The sequence below is a fragment of the Taudactylus pleione genome, unplaced genomic scaffold (assembly GCF_031769625.1).
Source record: "Taudactylus pleione unplaced genomic scaffold, aTauple2 ptg000571l, whole genome shotgun sequence".
NCBI classification, from domain to species: domain Eukaryota; kingdom Metazoa; phylum Chordata; class Amphibia; order Anura; family Myobatrachidae; genus Taudactylus; species Taudactylus pleione.
The window spans coordinates 1,734,308-1,759,367 of NW_028284973.1; the positions used below are offsets into that span (position 1 = coordinate 1,734,308).

General features: G+C 46.2%; 1 protein-coding gene and 1 pseudogene across 2 annotated transcripts; both read left to right on the forward strand.

Annotated features, from left to right (window-relative positions):
* Nucleotides 1-2,199: 2,199 nt before the first annotated feature.
* CUNH7orf78 (chromosome unknown C7orf78 homolog) lies at nucleotides 2,200-24,858 on the forward strand. 2 transcript variants are annotated; one of them, XM_088453137.1, is made up of 7 exons: nucleotides 2,200-2,279; nucleotides 4,513-4,974; nucleotides 6,842-6,926; nucleotides 8,436-8,528; nucleotides 20,172-20,314; nucleotides 24,572-24,649; nucleotides 24,729-24,858. In XM_088453137.1, the coding sequence occupies exons 2-6, from the start codon at nucleotides 4,540-4,542 to the stop codon at nucleotides 24,647-24,649; spliced, it is 834 nt and encodes a 277-aa protein (XP_088309263.1). In that variant the 5' UTR covers nucleotides 2,200-2,279; nucleotides 4,513-4,539; the 3' UTR covers nucleotides 24,729-24,858. The 2 variants fall into 2 exon arrangements, with proteins under 2 accessions (XP_088309263.1, XP_088309264.1); XM_088453138.1 differs by lacking the exon at nucleotides 8,436-8,528.
* LOC148481629 (uncharacterized) lies at nucleotides 8,594-9,444 on the forward strand (annotated as a pseudogene).
* Nucleotides 24,859-25,060: the final 202 nt, after the last annotated feature.

Consider the following 25,060-nt stretch of genomic DNA (forward strand, 5'->3'; position numbering starts at 1 on the left):
TACGGTGGAACCCTACACTTTTTGTTCCCCGTATTTTTAGAAACCACCACTGGCTGCAAGCCTGGGGTTGGTTTGGCTTTTGGGGGGGGACCTTATGTCATTTTTTTTGTAAATTTTTACAAATTTTTTTTACAGGATAACAAAAACGGGAATTTTCGGGAAATATTCTAGGGACGCCCCTAAAGATGTCTACACATGGGGGATCACTATGGGTACCCCCATTTTTAACTCCTGAAGGAAGTCGGGGTTTCTAATAGCCGCGGCAAGTGCATAAATGCGACTTTGAAGAAAGTGGTGCAGAAAAGCATTTAGATTTTTTTTGGGGGAAAAATAACTATGCCCAGCAAATTTGGGGTACTTGAAAATGGGGGTCAGCATATTTTAAAGTTGCTAAAGAGACTTGAAAAAATCGTGAAAAACCCACCTGCCGCAAGGAGCTGCAATGAAAAAAACACCTGGGGCATACTTGGGGACCCCCCCAGAGTCAAGTTCGCAATTTTTTTACTTTGTTCCCCAACATTTTTTTTTTTGGGCCCCCAAATTTAAAATGCTTTTTTTGGGATGTTCCGTTTTTTTTTTTTTTTTTTTTTTACACAGATCATTTCAAGGGGTCATTCTGAAGGGTGCAGGCTATTTTTTTTAAGCCTGCACCCCTAAACCCCAGTTCTGCACTTTTTTTCGACACCTATTCAATGGTGAAAAGTTATCCCCGTTTTTTATCAAAGACTTTTCAAAACTGCGATAAGTCTCTGAAATTGAATACGGTGTAAAAGTAAAACCTGCGATAATGACGTCATACCTCCGATATTAACGCAAAAACGGACTTATCGCTCCCATATTGAATACCCCTGTTATTTCAACATTTTTCATTTCATTTTCATCTTAGCATCATTTTACTGTGGTTAAACAAAATATTACCGGACTCTTTTTAGGATGCTTTATATTATTAATATACATTTCTATTCACAGTATATTTATAGTGTAAACTCAGGGCCTGTTTCAGTAAGAATCGCTATTGCGTACACAGCTGCGAATTCACACGGAACGCAGCTGCGAATGTATGCTAATCAGTATGCAGCGCAGTCTAATGGAGCATACACACGGTCAAATTTGTCAGATCTGTCAGATGAACGACTTTTGACTGCATTAAAATGAATGGAATCATCCAAGTCTGACTGCAAACACATCAGATGTCAGATATCGTTATCTGACCATCGGGAACGCGCATCGTTCAAATCGTTCATCTGACAGATCTGACAGATGTCAGATATGTCAGATTTTCCTTCAGATATGAACGATTGAACGATTTTTTAAATCGTTATCGTTCAGATCTGAAGAAAAATCTGACATTGTGTATGCACCATAAAATTCATACAGGGGATCCACACCAACTGCCAGTGAGTCCTGGATGGCGATGTTTGGCAGCAGTTGGAGTGGCAGTTGGTGTAGTTCCCCTATTTGAATATTAGACGGCATCAGCCCCACCTCTGAGGCCGCCACTGATGCTAATACCTGCCATATGTCATCCGGCACAAAGGCGCCCACTTCTGCTTTCTTACATCCGTACTACCTCGCATTCCTGCGTATACATCGGTACCATCGACGCACATCGACCCGTTTCACACACATACACCAGCCGCAGAAACTGCAAGTCTCGTCGCCTGCAGTGAGTACTCAAGCTCTGTATCCAATCGCAGTGGCTAATTTATGTATGCCCATGAAACGGCGTTCCAACGACACTCCTGCGTTTCTCCGACCACTCCCCCATCATCACCCTGAAACGCTCACAGCCTGTCACTCACTCCGCGATAGATTCCTCAGTGCATTCGTAATCGCAGTGCGATCACCGTGCATGCGGAGTGCGGTGCATACGCAGTGTTTAACAATCAATCGATCTGCGTGCGTAATTGCGTGCGCTGCTAAACCAGGCACTCAGTCTTTAGAAGTCCTCTCCTGCTCCAACCTGTTTACACTAATAAGAAAGGAATCATTATTCTGCACCTTACAGCCTAGAACAATAGAGGTGACATAACTTTGTTGCTAAGTTTCAGTGAATGCACTTTTTACAGTCAACACACAAATGACCATTTGCAGATTGTATTCTGTTAATAGCAGAAAAGAGCAAATGCTTCGTCTCATAGCAACTCGGTAGCCTGCAGAGTACCTGGGTTCCAAGGGAAGATCTCAGACACTGTTTACCTGACGACAGCCGTCCTGGAAGCTGCAGACAACGTACGTGTTACAGAGCGGTATAAATCATTTATTCTCAAACTCCAGAGGTAAGTTGTTTAATGGGTCCTGATTCAGAGATGGCCGCAATGACGATGTTTATGCAATTGGTCGATTAGTGATAATCTGCGCCTGCGGCTGACTCACACTGCGCAAGCGTCAAGTTTCATTACCGATATAGCTCCCACTGAGGATTTGTTGCCAAAAGGATTGACAGGCAGGGACCGTTTCTGGACAGCAATAGGGGTGGCGATCAAACTTGCCTACTCTCCCGAAATGGTCGGTAGCCTCCCTAAAATCGTGTGTCGCTCCAGGCCCCCCCGGAAGAGAGGACAAGTCTCCCGCCCCTGGTGCCGCCTGCCTGCACCCCCCTGCAACCCCCGCCGGGATCCGCTCGCACCTTTCATAAGTGACCGGTCCAGGGGCAGCTGCTAACGTGATTCGCGCTGAATCGTGTCACTGTGGCCCCGCCCCGTCAACACAATACCAGTAATCTCGTCATTGTGTAGCTGGGGTGGGTCCGCGATGACGCGATCGTGCGGTCACACTACCGTCCCGCCCTCACAATGGTGTCACGCCCCCCCCCCAACTGTGCCGAGCTGGCTGCCTCACCCGGAAGAGGGCGCCAGATTGTTGGAAAGCCTGGTGGCGACTGAAATGCAGGAGTGTCGCGACCATTTTTAGGGCATGTCTCATCCTGTGACTGCGATCCCGTATGCAGTAAAAATGGCTCCGGGTGTCTCAGTTCCAAGCGCCAATTCTGCATGACCATCGGGTTACTCAGGAGACCGATGATCGACTAATCTGTGTCCGATGCTAGGGCTTTTGTACACAGTTACTTGGATTTGCGAAGACGCCGGCGGGCGTCTAAATTCTAATCTAGACGGCTGCGACATTTACATATTTTTGCTTAACCATCGCGTACAAATTCGCAGCTGCGCTGGCATTGGCGCCCACCTCTGAGCCAGGCCACTAATTAGATTGTAAGCTCATTTGAACAGCGCCACATTTACCTTCTGTTTTATGTAATTGTTTGAAGTTTTTGTATCATGATCCCCTCAATGTAGAATGCTGGTGAAGAATTAACATTATATATAAAACTTATGTAGAGTTTGATATACTTTGTGTCCCTAAAGTACTGTACATGTCACATTTCTCGTACAGAGAAGACTTTCTTAGCTTGATTGTGTAGGTGTGTAGTGTACCCTTACTGTACATGTGTATGTCCAACAGAAAGCACAACAGCACTCCTGCTGGGCACAGGTGCTGACGCTTAGGCCCCGAGATATTACAGATATGCGGCGTGACAGTGTTAGTATTAAATGCATATATCACATAACGCTGTTCATACACAATGTAATGTAATGATGAATTATCACATACAAAAGAGGGAATACTGTAATGACCTGACAGTGTTTTTAATAAATGTGAAATATACATTTTCCATATAGAATGTAATGAAATTGAAACACTTCCACATTTATTGTTTATTCCTATATAAATCCATTGGGTATCTTGCCTCCTGCTGTAGTCCTAATGGAAATAATAAAATAAGTCATCCAAGCAGACTTGACATAATATAGTATCTGGGACGGTAATAAATGAAGTACTGTCAGCGGGAGAGGTCAATATGGAAACAGCCAATCAAAAGTGGTTCGATAGTGCTATTGGTGTCATCATTACTGGGGTTGTGCCCAAGTCTGTAAACAGCTTATTTGTGCCCCACCTTGCTACGCCAATGGCCGCAAGACTAAAGCTGGGTACACACTAACCGATGCGTACCCAGCACGATGTCCCATGCGGCGTGAACCACTTGCTGATGCCGGCAGCGACGGAGCGACGACGGGGGCCATGCTGCCCTATCAATATCGCCCATCAGACCTGCATGCCACATAGCGGGTACACACTGGCAGATGTGCACAATATGCAGTCCGATCCGCCGGGGCTTGGTGCATATGCAGAAGGCGCCCAAACCTCTGAATACGTAATTGTTGTAGGTTTCACCACAAAAACCGCAATAGCGCATCCCGCCCGCAGCAAACTACAGAGGGACTGCAGGAGAAATCAGTGATTTTTCAGTGGTATCCCTGTTGTTAAATAGGATTAAACGGTGATAACCTTTTTCCCCAGCTTGTTTGGTGAAGAAAAGGGTTATCACAGCTTCACAAATAGACCTCTTATTTTCAAAATATAGCAAAGTGAGAACGTACATAACTTGCTGTATTGTGGTTGAAAAATATATTTTATTTACAGTACTGTAATATTACTTCCTTTTCCGATTAGCTGTGTCTGCGGTAGAAAGAGCATAGAATGTGCAGTGATATCAAACGTCTGGATGAAAATGAGCATCGCTATTTGTTTGAGAGAAAAGTGAAATTTAACGCAAGTGTAAAACTGGCCGCGGAAAGAAGTGAAAACGTTGTAGAAAGAAGACCGATCCCAGAACATAATATCTGGAGGAGGAAGCCCCCAGACTTCAGCGTCAGACTGTACAAGTCACTGAATTTACCACGGAAGTCGGAGGAATTTGATGTCAAAGAAAAGAAAAACACAACTCGGCCAAGCAACGAGCTGGAGGTGATCCCCGATCATTCCCTCCCCAAAGTGATGAATACAGGGGAACCAGAGAAGTTTCTAACAACATTTAAAGAAATCGGACCTTTGGAGGCTAGTGTAATGTACGTTAAAAATGGCACCTACCCGAAAGATAAATACAACAACCCAAAGCCACATGATTTTAGACAGGTAAGTTAATAACATGATGGGCGATATGCAGACTTGCCAAGGAGGCGACAGTCAGGTCGACACAACGAGGGCGTGGCAAGAGTGGGCAGTGAGGTAGGGCGTACCAGCACGATCCCGTCATCATTGCCCCCCCTCCTTCTATACAATGCTGCGATTACCAGCTTTGTAAAGTGGGGGCGAGATTCTGTACGAATTGGGTATTCGGCAGCCCGGTGCTTCCAACTTCCCAAGTGACGTGGGCAGTCTGGGTGGCCGATGGCACAATTCACGTAGAATCCCGCGTGCAGATTTGGGAGACTTGAAAACTCTTTTGGGGGGGGGGGGCAGGGATCAAAACTTCAAGGTTCAGGAGCCTCTTGGCCATTCCAGGAGAGTATGAAAGTCTGCCGATATAGAAGGTATGCTAATAGAGGGGTTAGCTGTGACACAAAATAAGTCACTATAAATACCTACAGTAGTACATGACCTGACCACCTCATACACCTGCTCATTGTATTAAGGTGTGGATAGGTTGCCAACCCTTTTTACTGATAGGGGGCAGTGTGTGCACCAAGTTTGTCACTTTCTCTGTAAAGTCAAGTAATCAAAAACACACTTCAGACTTAGGGCTCTATTTACTACAATTCGCATTTTGAATGCAGATTGTAGTGATATTACCGACTGAATTCACATTACGAATTCAGCCAATATCACAGGGATTTACTAAAAATCTCTTGCAGGGACAGAGCTTGCGATAAAGCACTGTCCCTGTAAATCCCCTCTGCACACTTATCACGGTATTTTCTCAAAAGTACAGTGACAAGTGCCCGTGCATGCACTGACTTCCCGCCGCTAGGCCCCAACACCCACAATCGCGACCCCACCCGACCACCCCCCCGTGACTCCCCCCACGACCCCCCCTCACTTAAATGCACTTACCTCCGGTGATCGGGCTCTGGTGATGTCCTCCATGGCTTCAGTCAGCTGACATCTTATCCTGCACTGGCACCCGGTCACCTGATGACTGGGTCCCAGTGCAGGATGGGAGACCAGCTGACCAGAGGGAGGATATCCCCTGAGCACCGATCTCCGGTCCCTGGACTAATGTAAGTTTTATTTTATTTTTTTTTACAATTTTTTTTTTTTGCAGTGTATCAGCGTGTGGTCTGTTTATAGTGACTTCACAGCTGATGATTGGGGCCGGCTCCAGGCTCTGCTCTGCCTGTTAGAGCGGAGCAGGAGTTCGGAAACCGGGGGAGACCCTGGATAACGCCACCTCCAGGTGGCGTTATTATCACAGGGCTTCCCCCGATATTTTTTTCACAATTTATTTTTAGTAACTACCAGGCAGATCACATTTCCCATTACAATGATGGGAAATGCGATCTGATTACTAAAAATAAGTGATAATTAGGGGTTGGAGTAGAATTTTATGAATTCTACTCCAATTGCCCTGTAGTAACTTTAGGTGAAACTAAAATAATGTGAAAAGGGTGTGAAAATAATGTTAATAAATAGAACCCTGAGAGTCATATACTGTAACTAGTTGCACTGGTGAGTTTTGTAAATCACCTACTAAGATGGGAAGCTTGATGTGCTAAGGCAAATGCACCCATTGTTATGCCATCTGTATCTCAAATATATGAAATACCCTGACACATTTAGGTATATATCTTTAGACGTTAGTAGTAGTTCCCTTATATTATGCAACTTATATTTTGTGGCTGAATGGAGCGGGGGGATTTAAGTTAAATAGAAATATTCCATATGAAATTGCTTCTTGCTACTGTACCTGTATTAAGTAGATGGGGGTTTGAATGAAGAAACCAGGTGCAAATTAATATGGATGAATAAACACACTAAATATAAATGATATTTCCCTCCGCAGTATGAGACTGGCATACCAGATTTTGTTACAAGTTACTTCCGGGATCCATTCAATCTTAAATTCAAATCGCAGCACTTGAGCTCGTGTAAGTATATTATATGTTATATTATATATTATATGTATATATATACTGTATACAGTGTGTGTGTATATATATATATATATATATATATATATAATCAGTGAAAACTTAACTAATGTATGCTACTAGTGTTAAAAAAAAAAAAAAACACAGGGAGGCTGATGTAGACTTGACTCTGTGCCCATTTAAAGAGTGAAGTAGGCAGTTATGGAAGTTGCCTGTAGCAGCCAATCAGCTTTTACTTATCATTTTATAGAATGTACAGGCTAGTTAGCAGGTAAAGAACACGGAGGTCAGTTCATGTAACAGTAGATGTCATAAACCTCCAGTCTGACACCCTGTGCACTCAGGGACACTTGGGGTTAATTGTCTGGGGGAGGAATTGATGGTCAGATTGGATAAGCCAATGGTGGGGCTGGTTATGTTAGGAGGGCGGGGTTGGTTTAAGCTTATGGGAAATCAGGTTGGTTTTGGCCCTCTCTCTTTTCCGGATCTGGAAAGAGAAGTACTACTTTCGTTTTTTGAGCTTACTTTATAAACATTGCATTTCTCTTACATTTTTCTCTTAAAATTCTCTTATATTCATCCACTATTTTGCTTCTTACCTCTTTCACTTTCTATTTTCTTTCTTTCTTTCATCATTCTTTACCATGGATCGCCCCCGTAGGGCCATCGCCATCCCCGCCCGCTACTTGGTAGACATGGTGGGTGGTGGGACTGTCGCCCCGGCTGGAGTTGGGGGTGCCCGCAGAAGCGGACGGTGCCCCGGTAGGGCTGCTATACGCGGTTTATCAGGGTCGATTGTTACTAGGGGACAGCGTAGGACCGGACAGAGGAGCAGAGCAAATAGGTCACCCAGGCGGATTATATCCCCTGATGTGAGAGATATGTTAGGGACTGGGTCGCGGAGTTTAGGGTGTCGGTTGCGCGCAGGCTCCCGGGTGACTTCTTTTACCCCCGTAATTGATACACAACTACAGGCAGTTAGCATCGATGAACGCCATTTTGACAGCAGGAGGAATAGGGGACGTGAAATGGAGGACGCTGAGAGTGCTTCCTCCATTTCTTGTTCCACAGATAGTATAAGGGGGTCGCCTTCAGCTCCCCTTGAGGATGGCAGTGAGGGCAACGCGGTTGCTTCTCGTCGGCGCAGATCTTATGCCAAGGTGGTAAGGGGGGCACCTTTGGGTAATGCCAGTAGCGTGGCAGTACCGGTTGCTGCGGACAATGCATCCAGGTATGCGGCCGGTGACTTGAGGGTGGTATCCGCGTTGTGTGCTTCACTACTGTCGGCTCTGGTCCTGTTCCTCCCCGCTGGGCCCGGCGGGGGGCTAGGAGCTTTGGGTAGTCTTGATGGGAATATAGCTTCCCTGTCCAGTAGTCTAACTACCTTGGTTGCCCTGGCTTTGACTGCGGCATTGCAGAAAGGTAGGGGACAGAATACTGTGGGGGCCCCAGAAACACCTAGTCTGCTCAGGACGAGGTCACATTTATCTAGTTGTCTTCCCACAGGCGAAGCATCTATCGGTACCACGATACAGAGAAGTGAGTCCAACACGGCTGATGGGGGCGAAGCTAGTGATGGCCCGGCAGCGGTCCGTTCTGGTGAGTCCTCTTCTGATCCAGATTGGGGGATTTCCAGTGGGGGGAGTGAGTCTAGTAAATTAGTGCGGGATCACTCCCGGCGGCATGGACGGGGGTCCAGGGCCAAGGATAGTTCTTCTTCCTCCACCGATACCTCTTCTGATTCTGATAGACACAAAAACAGGAGTAGAAAAGCTAAGCGCAGGCGTCGGTCCTCCTCCAGCAGTTTTTCTAACACTTCTGTTCTGTCAGACGAAGTTCTTTGTGCAAACACGGCCATTTTAAGGGGGGTACACCCCAGAGTAAGGGATAGAATCAGGAAGGGTCGTTTTGTTAACATATTCGCTCTCACTAGTAAGGCTAGGAAGGCGTGGAATGCTGCTAAGAAGAAAGGGGGAGCAGGTGTGGACACGTGCATGTCCTACCATAATTGGCTCAAGGGGATGTATATTTTTGCTTCTTGTTACCTGGAAGCTCGCCCAGATGAACATATGAAAGTGATACGATACATGTACCTTTTACATGAGATGGTAAGTTCTGCGCGTGGTAACGCATGGAGAATATACGATGAAGAATTCCGGCGGAAGCAACATGGCAAAGCAATCATCGATTTTGGGGTTAAGGACGTGGAGGTATTTGTCGATGTCACCCAGCCACAGCGGGTACCACAGGATGGGATACCTCCTAGGCATACGTTTGCCGGCGGGGCTGGGGGTTCCGGCGGTGGAGCCAGGAACTCTGCGGTGCAGATTGGCCACGGAAAGTGTTTTGCCTATAACAACGGGCAATGTGTTTTGGGATCAAAATGTCGCAACACTGTTGCATCAGGTGTGGTGGAGGGCATCCCATCAAAGATTGTTCCCGATCAGGGAGTGTCTCTTCTGGGACCTCAGTGGGGGGGGAGGGGCAATTAGCCACGGCCGCACCTTCTAAATAAGGGTCCTACTCCAGTCTGTGTTGCAGCTATGGCGCTTTGGCTGGATGTTTATCCAAACCGTTCCGAGGCTAAATTTTTGCGGGCAGGATTTTGTGACGGTTTTCAATTGCCAGTGAAGGGCTTAGTTACAGGGGGTGGAGGTAGGAACTTACGCTCGGCAAGAGATTTGCCAGGGGTTCTCCACGAAAAGGTGGACGGGGAGGTGCGTTTGGGACGCATTATGGGCCCATTTCAGGAACCTCTGATTGAGGGTTTGATTCTGTCGCCTGTGGGGATTGTTCCTAAAAAGGCTGCAGGTAAGTTTCGGTTCATTCACCACCTGTCGTACCCCAAAGGCGGATCAGTGAATGATGCGATCTCAGAGGAACTTTGTCGTGTGACATACCAGCTTTTCGATGAAGGTTTGGAGGTTGTTCGGTCATCTGGTCCTGGGGCATTGATGTGCAAAATCGATATTGAATCAACGTTTCGTTTGCTACCCTTACACCCTTCGGCTTTTAGGTTCATGGGTTTTTATTTAGAAGGGGTTTTTTATTTTGACAGGTGCCTGCCCATGGGTTGTTCTTTTTCCTTCGCCTATTTTGAGACATTTAGCTCATTTCTACATTGGTGTTTACAAATAGGTTCAGGGGAAGACGGCGTAGCGCATTATTTGGAAAAATATTTGCTGGTAGGTCCAGCAGGGTCTGAAAGGTGTGCTTGGCTGCTTCAATATGCGGTGGATCTTTTTTCTTACTTTGGCATCCCCCTAGCATTGGAAAAAACAGAAAGTCTCACGGAGAGACTTTCCTATTTGGGTATAGAGATAGATACGGTTGGGTGGCTTTGTCGCTTGCCAGCGGACAAGGTACCACGGTTGCATGATAGCATACTTCTAACACTGGCAGTAGGTAAGGTCACGCTGAGGCAGGCTCAATCCATTTTGGGGCTATTTAATTTTGCATGTAGAATTATTCCCATGGGTAGGATTTTTGGCCGTAAGCTGGAAAGGTTAACGGCGAAAGCCAGAAGCCCGCATCATTTTTTAAGGTTATCAAGGGAGATCCGTGGGACCTTGTGGTCTGGGATCAATTTCTGAATCAATTTAATGGGGTGCGTATTTGGCAGGCATCTAGCTTAACTATGCAGCTATTTACAGAAGCGGCTGGTTCCTCGGGTTTTAGGGTCTTTTTAAGGGGTAGTTGGTGCGCTGCGCCTTGGCCAGTGAATTGGGTAGATGAGGGGTTGACTCGGAATCTTCTACTATTGGAACTGTTTCCTATTTTGGTGGCTATTGAGCTTTGGGAGGAACGTTTGAGAGACAGGTCCGTAGTTTTTTGGTGCAACAACTTGGGAGTGGTCCAGGCTATTAATAAACAGTGCTCTACCTCTTTGCCGGCCATTAGGATAATTGCCCAGCTGGTTTTGCGTTGCTTGCAATTTAATATTACGTTTTGCGCACGTCATGTGGCTGGCATTGATAACCGTATTGCCGATGCGTTATCCAGAGGTGATTGGTCTCGGTTTAGGGCTTTGTCGCCTTATGCCGAACCAATTGGTGAATTGTGCCCAAATTATATTTGGCAGGTGATACGTCCTGTTTGGCGGCTGTAGCCCACCGGTCCCTGGGCCCAGGGACTTTCCGCGTTTTCCTTGCTTCATGGGAGCCGTGGAATTGGTTTCTTCTGAAACAAGGTACCAGAGGTAAGAGGTAAGAGCATACGTTACTCTTGCCTTGGTGTTTTTCTTTTCGGGCAAAGTTTTTATTAAAACTGTATGACGCGGGGAGTGTGTCTTATAGTTATATTGACCATAGTGCCTACTCGTGTTAAGGCAGTCAGTTGCGGGGACTCGACTGGCAGGTGCAACGTGTCAAGTCCACCCCTTTATTTGGTGTGGGGGGTCGTTCGGGGAGCGCTCTGGAGATCGCGGACATGTTTTCGTGGTTTTGGGAGTGCTCGTCGGACGTCTTCCGCTCCTATGGTTGATGTTTGGAATTTTTTCAGACACATTTTCCTGGGTTGGTTTGCGGCGTTGCACATGTCATTCGGGTCAGTTGTTCGTGTTCTGTCCTGCCCAAAACTTATCAGCATGGAATTCCTTTTTGAATTCCTTTTTGAATACTTATGCTGTGTGGTATTATCATGGCGGGAGCACGAGTAACTCAGTGGATGGAAGGATGGCGTCTGGTTACAGGAATGCCGGAATTCCGTTTGCTGCATCCCAACCTGAGGATCAGCTACTCGCCCAAGGTGGGGGTCTTGAGGAATTATTTGTTTTATCGCCGGTTTTAAATTGTGGCTGCTGCCCGCCGGTTGAAGTTTTGTGTTTTTTGCCTCAGGTCAGGTTGGAATCCCTCTGTCATTGCCCCCCTCCTTCCTTGTCCCTTGGTAGGTTATAAGGATAAATAGGCCTAGTTTTAGATATTAGTGTCATAACTCATCAATATACTTAAGTAACTCATCATGTGTCACGCTGTTCCCCTGTTAGATGATATTTGATCATATTGTTATTAACTTTTATACCTTTGTTTCTTTTTTACCATGTTGTCAATTGGATGATACATGTATCTGGGTCATAGGGCATTCATATGTTTTTTGGTTGGCCCGATCCGAAGTTTTAGTAGGTAATCGGGAGCTTCCCGAAGTTGTGAATATTAGGTGGATTGGCCAGAGAGGCCTATGTTGGCAGGGTTTGGAAGACTTACTTCAGAGCTCTGTTAGAAGGTTTGGGTACCCCCGTTTCCTTATCATTCACTTAGGGGGTAATGATTTAACTGCTCGTACATGCCTAGACCTCAGAATGACCATCAGGGCTGATATCTTGGCAATTATTGCTAATTGGCCATTTTGTAGGGTGATATGGTCCGAGATGCTTCCGCGTTTGCAGTGGCACAGGGTATTTAACCCATTGGCAGTTGACTTATCCAGGCGGAGGATTAACTCCGTGGTAGGCCAGGCGGTTGTGGCACACAGGGGTTCGGTGGTGAGACACCCTGGGATCACCATTCAGGACAGACATTTGCATAGGGCGGACGGTGTGCACCTTTCTCGTGGGGGGAGCGAGATTTTTCTAAGAGACCTGATTGTAGGGATTAGAGCTTTAGATGTTTGAGGATTGGTTGGTTTAGATATTTAGTTGAATATGGTGGCAGCTGCGGACTTTAGGTCCTTGTTGTGGCCTGCTTTTTATGAATGGCCTGTTTCATGGGGGTTAGGGTTATGATTTTCGGTAGGTTATTGTTAGTTTTCCCTGGGGGGTTACCCGTGCTGCTGGGTGGGCTTTAGGCCGAGGGTTTTTCAATGGATAACCACCGATACAGGTGGGTCCTGGCCTTCCCGGTTGCACGGGTGCCCCTCAAGTCGTACTTAGGTTTTTCCCCGCAGGGTTGGGCAGGAGGCCCGTGAACTCTGCGAGTTGGCAAGAGAGGGGCAGTTGGTCCCAACCCTAAATTGTTAGTAAAGGTGGACATGTAGCCCTTTCCTTTTATTATGTTTCATATATATATATATGTTTTATATGTTATGCACGATGTTTTAGGTCATTCAAAAATCCCGCCACCATGTATTATATTTCAGCTTGTGCAGTTAGGACATTTTAAAAAATAGGATATTCAATAAATAGGTTACTAGTTTAAGAAAAATAAAAAGACTGACCTTGTTTTCCCCGACAATTCTGGTGTCCGTGTCTTAATTTAAGGTTAAGTTTTAAGGTGTGTGTGGCTGAGTGTGCAGGGTGTTCTGACGCTAGAGAGTTTAATGCTAACTAGACTCTGTTTGGTTGATATGGGCAACTTCTCACTTGTCCTCTTCTCCACTCTTTGATACATTCCGCCCTTAGAGCTGTATATATGTCCATTTGGACTGCTTTGAGAAATCAGCATATCTAAGACTATGTGTACAGATGCAGTGGTATAGCTGAATTAGGTACACATCAGTGGATGCCTGATCACTACAGACAGCCCAGTTGCATAACCAGAACATTGGTTTATTGAAGGGTATGTGATATACAGCCGTACTCACTGTGTGGTTTGGATGGATCGAAGCGGGGTGTGATACAGCTCACCAGCCGGTGACTGTACATAGCTTGCGGGTACCGGTGCAGGATGCTGGAATAGCGGTAATTGCAGTATAATACGCCGGGTCTCTCAGAGCTAAGTGGGAGATGTCCGTCTCCCACTGTGTCACTCTCTCACAGTAACAACAAGTTGGCCCTGTGCATGCACAGTACTGACTTCGGTGGCCACCTTGGATCAGGAAATGAAGCCTCCGTGAAGGTACATTAAGGATGGAGTCTGCACAGTAGACCACTTCACTATCAGCACCCCATATGCATAGAGTATAGGAACTAGGAGCAGGCAAACATAAGTTGAGGACATAAAGGACGTGTATAGTAAAGTTTAGCAAGCACACTGGAGATGGGATCTTATTAGACTTGGATGCACCTACAGATATGGTGCACTCACCTATTCAAGGGTGTTTTTAGCAGAACACAATGCAGTTGGGTGTGGACTAGCAGTCATTAGTCGCTAGAGACACCCTTCAGGGGCGTTACTATACCCACTGTGTTATGGACATCCCACTACAGTGTCATGTTGCCCAAACGGAGGACTTGAGGACATGTCCCGCTATAGAAATGTTAAATGTTGGGACGCATGGAATCTTTTTAGAATTTTTTTTATCTTCCAATAAAGCACTAAATCAGGCTAAACATATCCACCATTCGAATCCACAAATCCACTCAAATTATGTCCTGATCTACCCAAACATGTGCTCGCTTTCTTGGTGTTGGAAATAGGTATGTACAGGTTGGTAGGTGTAGCTGTGTCCCAGTACACACCAGTGGAGTGGTTTTATTAATGTTATGGGCGGGATGTACTAACCTTGCGGAGTACATCCCGCCATGCTTCGCATTCCTACTGATCGCATATGTACTAACATATGCGATCAGTAGCGCAAAGGACAGCTCTTCCGATAAAAGCTATCCTTTGCGATGTGCACTGCGCCGTGGACTTACGGGTTTATGACCCGGTGGTCCATTTGCTCCTGCAATGAGGCGGTGGCCACAGGGCATGCTGGGAGGGATCTGAACGGATCCCTCATAGCAGCGCGTTGCGGTAGAAGCCCATAGGCTTCTATAGGGTAACGCCAGCAATAGCATCACCTGGCCCGGCGGCCAGGTGATGATACATACGGAAAATGCGGTAAAACACAGAAAACGGGGTTTTTGCTGCATTTTCCGTTTCCTACATCCCGCCCTATATGAGATACAGCCATACTCATTGTTACACACTGGATGGAGCAGAGCTTGAGCGGAGCAAGGGGATGTACAACTGACCAGCCGGTGAGTGTATCTGGTGACAGGGTAACAGTACAGGGCTGCAGAAAGATAATGTGGGTGGGTGTAATACTGGAGTGTCTCTGGAGCTAAGTGGGAGACTACAGTCTCTCATAGTGACACAGTGACAAGATGGCGCCGTGCATGCCCAATAACTAGCTACCGGCAAGTGTAGAGATGCATTTTTTTTTTACTTTCTCATAAGGGCCAGATGTATGAAGCTCTGGAAAGTGATAAGTTGGAGAGTGATAAACCAGCAGCCACTCAGCTCCCAACTGTCATTTTTCAAACACAGCCTGTGACATGACAGTTGGGAGCTGAGTTGCTGATCGTTTATCACACTCCACTTTATCACTTTTCAGAGCTTAGTACATCTCCGTTTCTGCTGGCAACAGCGTACGCTTATTGGGGGAGGGGAACAAGGTGAGGGTGTGTGTGAAGCACAGCTGTCTGCATACTAGGGGGATGGCCATCAACTATCGATGATTAACAAACATTGATGGTTAACAATTGATGGCCATTGGTTTTGCCATCGATTTGCAGTGATCCAAGGTTCACCGCCATTTTTGGCACGGAGCCAAACAATGGTTTTGTTTTTCCTCCCTCCATGTGCTGGGACACTGAGCTTAGCTCCGCCCCCCCCGACACGACCCGCAAAACCTCGACCCCCACTCCCTGATTGGCCTGCTGGTCATTCCTTGTTGACCAACGGTGGTTTAATCCACCGATGGTCCACAGAGATGACAATTGGTGGATGAAACCATTGATGGTTCATAGTCGATCGTTTCACATCTATGTCATCCACCAATGGTACCATCGAGGGCGATTCATCAATGGGTAACCTACCAATGACCATTCCTACTGCATACTACTTACTCCCATAAATGGAATACTTGGCAGGGGGTGCGGCTTTCTGGTGCATGTTGCACTCCCCCAATTTCCCGCCTGTTCCTCCTCTGCTGGCTGCTCACTTCCTGTACACGTCTGCTCCTCCCGGTGCTGCCATCATTGAATAGGTAAGTGTTTTTATACCCCCTCTGCCAGTGTGTGTGACTCTATCACCCCCTGTCTCTGTACTCCTCATGTGTATGTGTCTCTGTATGTACTGTATGTCTGAGCCCTACCTACCCCTCCCTTCTGTTTCCTCATCTGTCTTTTTGTTTGAGGTTAATGTTTGTGCTCTAGGACTTTTCAAATAAAGAGGTTTTTTTAATTAATATAAACCATATTTTTTATTTGCTAATTATATTCAAATAATTTTATTTCTTTTTTTGTTTACTTTTTCTATGAATTGTATTTTGTAGAATCTGTTACTGGAAGCCCAAGTCCAGGCTGCCAGTGCCAGGAGCATGTGTGGTTCGGCAGAGCCGGGTCACTCAGGCGCAGAAATCACCAGAACTGGCAGTCAAAGCTATAAATCTCCTATTACCGCTGCCAGTAAGTAGCGACAGGGAGCAGAGCATCACTCGGCCCCCACGCCATGTTCCCAATGATCTCTGGGCCTGATTCAGACCCGCTCGTGAGCACACAGCGCTCGCAAGCTGGTCGATGGTCCCCCACTGCGCATGCGTACGCCGGAGCCAGCTCCGGCGTGCACATGCGCGAGCCCCAGCTCACTACAAGATGGGGCAGCTGTCGATATTGATTGACAGCTCGCCCCATTTTGTAGGCGGGTCAGGGGGTGGCTTGCCAAACGGAGGCGTTCCCGAAGGAACGCCTGCCGTTTGGGGGCAGCCCCACTGACATCACGAGTGATGTCAGTGGTGAGCTTCCAGCTCTATTAGAGAAAGAAGCTCACTGGGGCTTGCGGCAGACGAGACCCTACCACAAGGGTCTCGTCGCAAGCCCGATGGGACCATCGTGACCATCAACTGGCCGCTCGCTAAAGCTGTGGGTGGTCACCCACAGATTAGCGAGCGTCCAGAAGGCTGGCTCAAAAAAAAAAAATGCTGCCCTAATTCAGAGCGATCGCTCTGAAAGAGCATCTGGCTCTGAATCAGGGCCTCTGTACTGTGCTTGTGCAAATCTCTGGGAAAATAGCAGCAGCGCCATTTTCCCTGTGATTTGTGCAGAACAGGTGCTGGACTTCAGAGAGGTACAGTAAGTATACTAAATGGGTGCAGGCTGTGCGGTGTGGGCACCCTAGACCCAGGAGCCCATGTGCACTGCATGTTAGAGAGGAGTATGCTCCCACACTGTCTCCTTGTCAGGTTGCGGCCTAGGATCAACCGTTACTCACCTTTGCGCCGGCTTCCCCTGATCTCGCGTGGGGTCAGACGTCGGGTGCAGCGGAGGGTACGTGCTAAGTTTTCTGCCTAGTGCCATGTGAACGGCTTTGGTCTACTCCGTGTCTGGTTTCTGCGGTTGCCGTCATGGACGCAGCCATGACAGTTTGCATCACCTGATGACTCCATACCCAATGGTAGCATGGTGCTGGTCAGCTGACGCTGTCCACCAATGATCTGCTACTGCAGGGGATAAAGCCAGACTCCGGATCACAGGAAGTTGCCTGTGCAACGTTGTCGCTACCAGTGTATTCTTGCTGCTACCTTGTTCCAGGTCCTCTCATGTTTACTGGTGATCAAGTTCCAGCCTCTTTCTGCAACAGTGTATTGACATCCAGCCTGTGTGCAAGTCAGGTTCCTACTCACTTACAAGGACCTATCCTTTATTATACCTGTGCCTCCAGCATTCCAGTCCTAGGTTCCACCCTCTGTGTTACTTCTTCTTGAAGTATATTTACAGGGCCATTGTTTATTTGACTCTATTCCCACGGTATCAGACACCAGTGCAAAGGACCGCGACCTGCCAGCTGGGTGCAGCTAAGCCCATATCCCGCTTGGAGGGGTCACTGGCAAACACCTCCCGGCTGGTTAGACTCCACACCTTTGTACTGGTCTCGTCAACGTCTGAAATCCGTGGACGAGGAGATCTTATATTCAGGCCCCACACCTCCTGTTCCTCCTTCAACCTGGGACCTCAGCTTTCACCCCACCAACAGGGGAAATCTCCTCAGAGTCCGTGACACTCCTCTTGTGTACAGTGACGCACCAGCGGCATGAGCTATGCTTGTGAGCATGCGTGAACTCCGGTCCCAATACTGCGTAGAATGCCGTACTCATCTGTGTGATCTATTAATGCTGCTACAGCTATTACTGCATTTCCGCTGCTAACCCTGTGCACACCACTGTTACTCTGTATCCCGCTGTTACTCTGTATCCCGCTGTTACTCTGTATCCCGCTGTTTCTCTGTATCCCGCTGTTACTCTGTATACCGTTGTTACACTGTATACCGTTATTACCAAATGAACCCACTATCCTGCTTAAGGATACCTGTGTGGACTGACCTCTATTCTGCTGATGCCTATTGAAGCCAAATAGGTTCTACCAAAGGTTCTACCAATACCACGCACCCTGCACCTATTATAGCTGGAATCGGTATAATAGGTTCCCGGCAGCGCCTGGCCAACAACAGCAGAGTTCCCGGCAGAGGAAGCCCGATCGTGGATAGGTAAGTACTAACTAACCTAATCTAACCCCCTAACCCTAACCCTCCTTAGGGGTGCCTAACCCTAACCTCCTCCCCAAGTGGCTAACCCTAAACCCCCCTCTAAGTGCCTAACCCTAACCCTCCCTCCCCCTAGCCTAACCCTAACCCTCCCAGGGGGTGCCTAACCCTAAGTCCCCCCCGGGTGCCCTAAACCTAACCCTCCCCCCCCGCGGCTGTCCGCTCGCGGAGCCTGGCGTCGGGGAAATGTAAGGCGTCTACATCTAGACGCCCGGCATTTCATCCCTCGCTGGGATATGACAGTCGGGAAGCCGGCTGCCGGTATTAAGGCAGCTGGCTTCCCGATTATATACCTTATAGCTACACCACTGACTCCTAAGAAGGGGTAGGGGGGGGAGGCGAACCAGTATCATGCCAAGGGTCCTTTGGGGTCTTGATCCAGCTCCGGGTAGCAAGGACCCTGCTCATCTAAAGGCTGTGCATGGATGTACACGGAATCTGCTGCATAAGCTAAATCTGGAATTGTGGAATTTACAACAGCAAATGTTTATAGCACTTATACTGCCGCAATACCAGTTCTGTTATCTCCATCTCAGGGTGGCAATAATAGACTGAACATATAGTCTTTGAATAATAAATAACTATTTTATTTGATTTTCAGTCATCAGGATAAGGAACTAGAAAAGTTATTCAACAATAAACTACATGAACTACATAACATACTGTAGCTGAAATGTCTATGGGCCTCATTCAGAGACGGACGCAGCTGGCGTCAATGTTGTGTCTTTGGACGCAGCAGCGATGCTAACATACGGTAACGCAGCAGGAGGCGACTGTAGGAAAGAGACGTCTCCTGCCAGCATCTGCGATCTGAGATGCAGCTGCGCGGCCATCGGTGCTGCTTACCCGGGGTCAGGAAACGGTGGCGACGCGCCCCCCATTTTCTTTAAAGGAATGCCGGCTCTGCCCACTCCCCGCCCAATATGATTGCAGTGTATCATTCAGGCTGCAGCTTTGGGGAACTGCGAGAGATCTCGCAGTAGAAGACCGGCGCATGCACAGTACTGATCATGTGCTTGCGCCGATCTTCTAACATCGGAGATAAACGCTAACCGCCGGGTTTGTGTACATCTCTGAATGAGGCCTTGTGCTACCATCACTTCTCCTTGCTATCCATTTGTTGATAATTGCCATCTTTATAAATCTGCTTTGAGGGACGAAGCATCTCTGGATTGAGGGCCTGATTTCAGAGACGGACGCTAATGCGATCGCAGCTGCGATGCCATACGCAAAGCAGCAGCGAAAATATGCTAATGTTAGCAAAGATCACCCGAGCATAAAGACACCCACTGCTGCCTTCTTACCTGCATAAATATCTGTAACATCAACGTACATCTGCGGCCATCTTGCCCTTGCGGAAGGTCGGACCTGCCGTAGCCTTGGGTGCTCTTCTGACAAGCAGGATTCTGACAGAGGAATCCAAATGTAAACTTTTAGTAAATAAACCTTAGAATAATCTGCATGTCTCCATAATCAAACAATTAAATAGATTTATGCTGCACATAAATCAGCAATTAATTATGGAAATTCCCCATTCTGCCGATGCTTGAGTTGGTAATCGCAAATTCCAACAAGTTGGACAATCTCGATTCGTCGATTCCAACCCTAAAATTATCGAAAGAGTCGAGTCTGGGATTTTAAACATTTGCTGATCCCCCGACAATTTGGCGATCATAGGAATCTGGGAATCGCTGCTTAGATGTATGGCCCCACATCACTGTAATTACTGAACAAATACAGCTATACTGTGCTTTGATTGGTTGACGGAGAAATATTTATTCGGCTTGTAATTCTTATTTTATTTGGTATTATATATTTATGAGTTGACTTTCATTTGTTTTAGTGTATGAGCACACACCGTTAGAAGCGACGCGGAGCAGAGCCCAGACAAAACGCTTTGTCTTACATAAGTCTGCCGATCCGATGTGGGATTCCAAACTTATTCTACCAAAGAGCTGCTGGCCACCGAAATCTGCCTCATATACCGTTAGTGTACTTTTTATCCTTGAGATTTGCATTATAGGTTGTTTATATATTGTGTAATAGGTTTTTATATATTTACTTGACCACGTTTATGGGAATTTGCAGAAAGGTGAGCCGTGGAGCCATGTAAAGGATACAATACAATATGGAACATGTCAACACCAGGATGTGGACAAAGTTTTTTTTAAAGCACAATCAGAGCTATGTTTCACCAGCATGTGGAGACTATACAATTCCTATATATTAATAAGTAATGCAGCAATATTAATTTAAAGAGTTGATGCCTAAGATATATATTTGACCAGCACATATTCATATTGTATTCTATCGTTCTCATTTAACTCCCCCATAATCCTCTTTGGGAAGCATGAAAATAAACAATTCTAATAACACGCTTTATTTATTATAATTGTTATCCATGTCATTGATTATTTTCCATACCAAACCATTAGCCACAGCAACAGTCTGTCATATCAGCGATTAGCATCAGAAATGTCCATTCATGTGCCTCAGATTCCAAAGATATTATCACTTATTACAACTTGTACATTTGCTTTCTTCATGGCAGTACAGAGGGACGTTTAATGGTGCTTTATATGTTAAATATATGCTATTGTTAGGACAATTCTATTAGAGACAGGGCCGTGCCATGGCACAGGGCACCGCAGGGAAGGTGGCACTCAGGGCCGGATTAAGGGGGGCGACAGGGGCGGTCGTCCCGGCGCCCCCATACACAGAGGAGCCCCCACCTCTAGTGCACCTGCCGAAGTGGGGGCGGAGCCAATATGACAAGCAGGATTATGGCACGAGGGGGCAGGGTCTACTTATGTAAGGTGCCCGCCCTCATGAGCAACCAGCAGCTCCTGCATGTAAGTGTGTAAGTGTACTGTTTTTATGTGTATGTATGTGTTAGTGTGTATATATATGTTTGTGTGTACATATGTGTTAATGTATTGTATATGCAGTACTGCTTTTATACCTAAATTCCGGGTCTGACCCGAAGGTTGGAACAGGGTTCCAAACTGGATCAGACCCGGATTTTAGCTGGCACCGACCCAGGAAATTCCAGAGTCGGTGACGTTCACACCGGACCCAGGTCTGAAGTGACCAGGCTCTTCCGGCGTGAAAGTGGACGCTTGGAGATGACGTCATCTCCAAGCGTCACTGAAGCCGGCCAATCGGCCAGAATGTGGCGCGCTCCAGGTCATCATGATCCAGATCACGCCGTTTACACGGCAGGGCTTCACGGGTCATTCCCGTGTTAAGCCCTGCAAGTTTCCTGGGTTGGATTGCCAGGTCACTTGACCCGACAATCCAACCCTTTCCCCTCTTACACCAAGGAGCTACCCGGGTTAACCCTGCAATAAACCGAATTTTAGCTCTGGTGTAAAAGGGGTATTAGTGTGTGTATACTGTGTATGTGTTAGTGTGTATATGTGTATGTATGTGTTAGTGTGTGTGTATACTGTATATGTATGTTAGTGTGTATGTTATATAAAAAATATACATTTGCTACACACATATATATATATATATATACATACATATATACAGTATATACTGTATATGTTTGTGTGTGTGCAAGTAATCGGGGGGTGGGGTGGGGTCAGGGTAGGCTCCATGTGGCTTGGTGGGAGCCCCCACAACTTACACCAAAACACTAGTACACAAGAATGTACAATAAGAGGCGCCAATTAGTGTCAATCCAGATGAGTGTTAATGAATAATATACTGTCACATCAATATCTTAATATAAATATGAAAAAATATATAAAAACAAAAATGTATATAATATATACAAAAAAGCAGCTGCCGTTAATTATAGGGTAATCACCCCCAATAAATAGCTAGTAGAAATTCTATATGACATAGAAGAAACGGCGCATATGTTAATCTTGTATGTATATATATGACTAAATATATACATTTATTTAGTTATTTAGATTGTAAGCTCCTAGGAGCAGGGACCTCCTCCCCACTGTCTCACAGCCCTCTTCTCTAGCACTTCTATGACAGCCTTCACCTTCCCAGCTGTATTGTGTATGGAGAATTGTGTTGCTAATTGTTACTTGTGCTCTGTTTATAAATTGGTTACTGTATTGTAATGTAATGTTCTGTGTACCCTGTACTGTATGTACGGCGCTGCGGACCACTTGTGGCACCCTAAAAATAAAATGTAATAAATATCTAACAAAAAATAGAGACTTTGGGCCTGATTCAGAGGCGCTCGCAAAAAGCGAGCGCTCGCTCTGAATCAGGATGGCCACATGTTTTTTTTTGTTTGGCCCCCTGGCCGCTCGCTAATCTGTGGGTGACCACCCACAGCTTTAGCGAGCGGCCAGATGATGGTCGCTACCATCGCGACCATCGGGCTTGCGACGAGACCCTTGTGGTAGGGTCTCGTCCGTCGCAAGCCCCAGTGAGCTTCCGACTCTAATAGAGCCGGAAGCTCACCATTGACATCACTTGTGATGTCAGTGGGGACGCCCCCAAATGGCAGGCGTTCCGTCGGGAACGCCTCTGTTTGGCCATCCACCTCCCCCGGCCCGCCTACCAAATGGGGCGAGCTGTCGATCAACATCGACAGCCGCCCCTTTTGGATGCGAGCGCCGGAGCGAGTGATTTCTCGCTCGCCCCGGGGCTCGCGCACTTGCAGTGCGCATGCCGTGTGTGCGCACTGCCCGGCCATCGACCCGCTTACGAGCGCATAGCGCTTGCGAGCGGGTCTGAATCAGGCCCTGTGTGCGTATCCTTATAGAAAATAAAAATATCTATTTTATTAAAACAATATATTAACATTGACTAAAATGGTGCATATATATGGCATACATAAATAAATCACATGACATAATATTTTGGGCATGTATTGGAATATTATCCTGTAGTATGCATGAAAATATATGATTGAAAAATTAAGAATGGTATTCTGTCAACCAAAGGAACAAACGTATTCCCAAATAAAGTGCTTTACGTGCGGCTCAGAGACTTTATACTGTTACCGGTGCCACTTGGTTCGGAAGGGGATTATGTCCAGAAAGAGTCCAGCAGGGTTAGTAATATCTTGCAACCCGTGCAATCCCTTAGCTGTGGTCAAGTTCCTTTAGCATAATTTCCCAAGAGTGGCTGGTCCTTGTAGTCCTCTGGTTTTTAGTTTCATATATGTCTCTTCCTTAAGCAGTCAATTGGATAGACAGCACTCCAACAGCAATGGAAAGGGAAAGAAATCCTTTGGTGGAAGGCCTGACGCGTTTCCCTATCACAGACAGCTTTATCAAAGGCAGTATAGGGTCTGTTCCCATTAGCATGTATAAATGCCCGTTCTCATTAAGGATAATGTCATGCACCTGTACATATTATTTCAGCAATCACACTAAAATCATGAAAAGGAAACACACAGTTTACAATTAATCAATATTATCTAAAACTGAGACAAATGTACATAAATTAAATACCTTTTATAGTACTGGTATTAGCTATTTGTTTGGTCACTTGATCGGAGATCCGAGAATCCGGGAGCGTCATATGCCCACGTGTATTTTACTGTAGGGGCGGCACACAATTGTGATGTCTGTCCAATAGTTGCGTCTCCTCCAGTCACGTGAGCGGGAGTCCAAGACTCACGCTCATGTGATCTGATGCCTTGCATCACTCTCACATGTGACCGGATACCCACCAATCACAACGTGCCGCAATGGAGACGGTAGAGGTCCAGCTGTCAGTTGTAGTGTATATATGTTTATGTTATCATTCCACAAGCTGGTAAATCCTCTAACTTATATAGTGGTTAGCTGAACCTCTACCGTCTCCATTGCGGCACGCTGTGATTGGTGGGTATCTGGTCACGTGGGAGAGTGATGTTAATTTTCTGTTTATAATCATTCTCACTTGGAGCTTCCTCTTATTTTATCCCCAGCATCTCCTGGCCACCCTCTTCTACTCCCTGGCTAACTGTTTGAAACATGGGGGGGCGCCAATAGTCTTTTTGGCCCAGGGCACCAAAAAGTCTAGTGACGGCTCTGCCCGGAAGCTGGATGACCCTGAGACAGCGTCTGTTACTAACAGCTACAATAATCTGTATCATATCAACATATAATCTAATGACTAAATGATCAATCATTTATTTACTGGTGTCAATATACTGTAGAATTTAATGAGTTAATAATAGTTATCAAAGTAAAATCGAATGTCTAAATAATATTCACCAATACATAGGCAAGCACTATTACTACCAATACTGTCCCAACTATATGTTGTTTCCAGAGACATAGACGACAACGGGGAGTTTACAGCGCATTCATGGACCGCGTTGAAGAAAAATTTACAGCCAGTAACCGATAAGTGAGTAATGAACTTGTAACTCCTACATTTCATTTTGTGTAGTATTTGAAAAAATATTGTTTCTTCTAATTTTTTTCAGAAATTTTTTTAACACGGGTACAGTTGGAAGAACAATTGGCCACCACTGAAGATGCTACATCATGTCCCCTTAATGAATAGTTTTACAAGGGTTACCAATCACGTGAATGAAAAAAGTTAGATAATTCAATTTGAGGATATACATATTTTAAAATTCTCCATAGAGAATACATATCATGAGTGATATGTGAGTTTAGTTAACAATAAAACTCCTTTTATAGAATGTATTATGAGGTTGGCTTTTTTTGTCTTTTATTTATTTTTTTACAACTCCACATTACAAAAAGTAGGATATTATTATCATGGCTGGAAGGGATATAACCAGGGGCGTTT

Bases quoted from the DNA above. Each gene is read 5' to 3' on its own strand.
- CUNH7orf78 (XM_088453137.1), top strand. From the start codon at position 4,540: ATGTGCAGTGATATCAAACGTCTGGATGAAAATGAGCATCGCTATTTG. The intron at 4,975-6,841 runs GTAAGTTAATAA...TTCCCTCCGCAG, and splicing joins AGCCACATGATTTTAGACAG to TATGAGACTGGCATACCAGA. The intron at 20,315-24,571 runs GTTAGTGTACTT...TGTTGTTTCCAG, and splicing joins CGAAATCTGCCTCATATACC to AGACATAGACGACAACGGGG.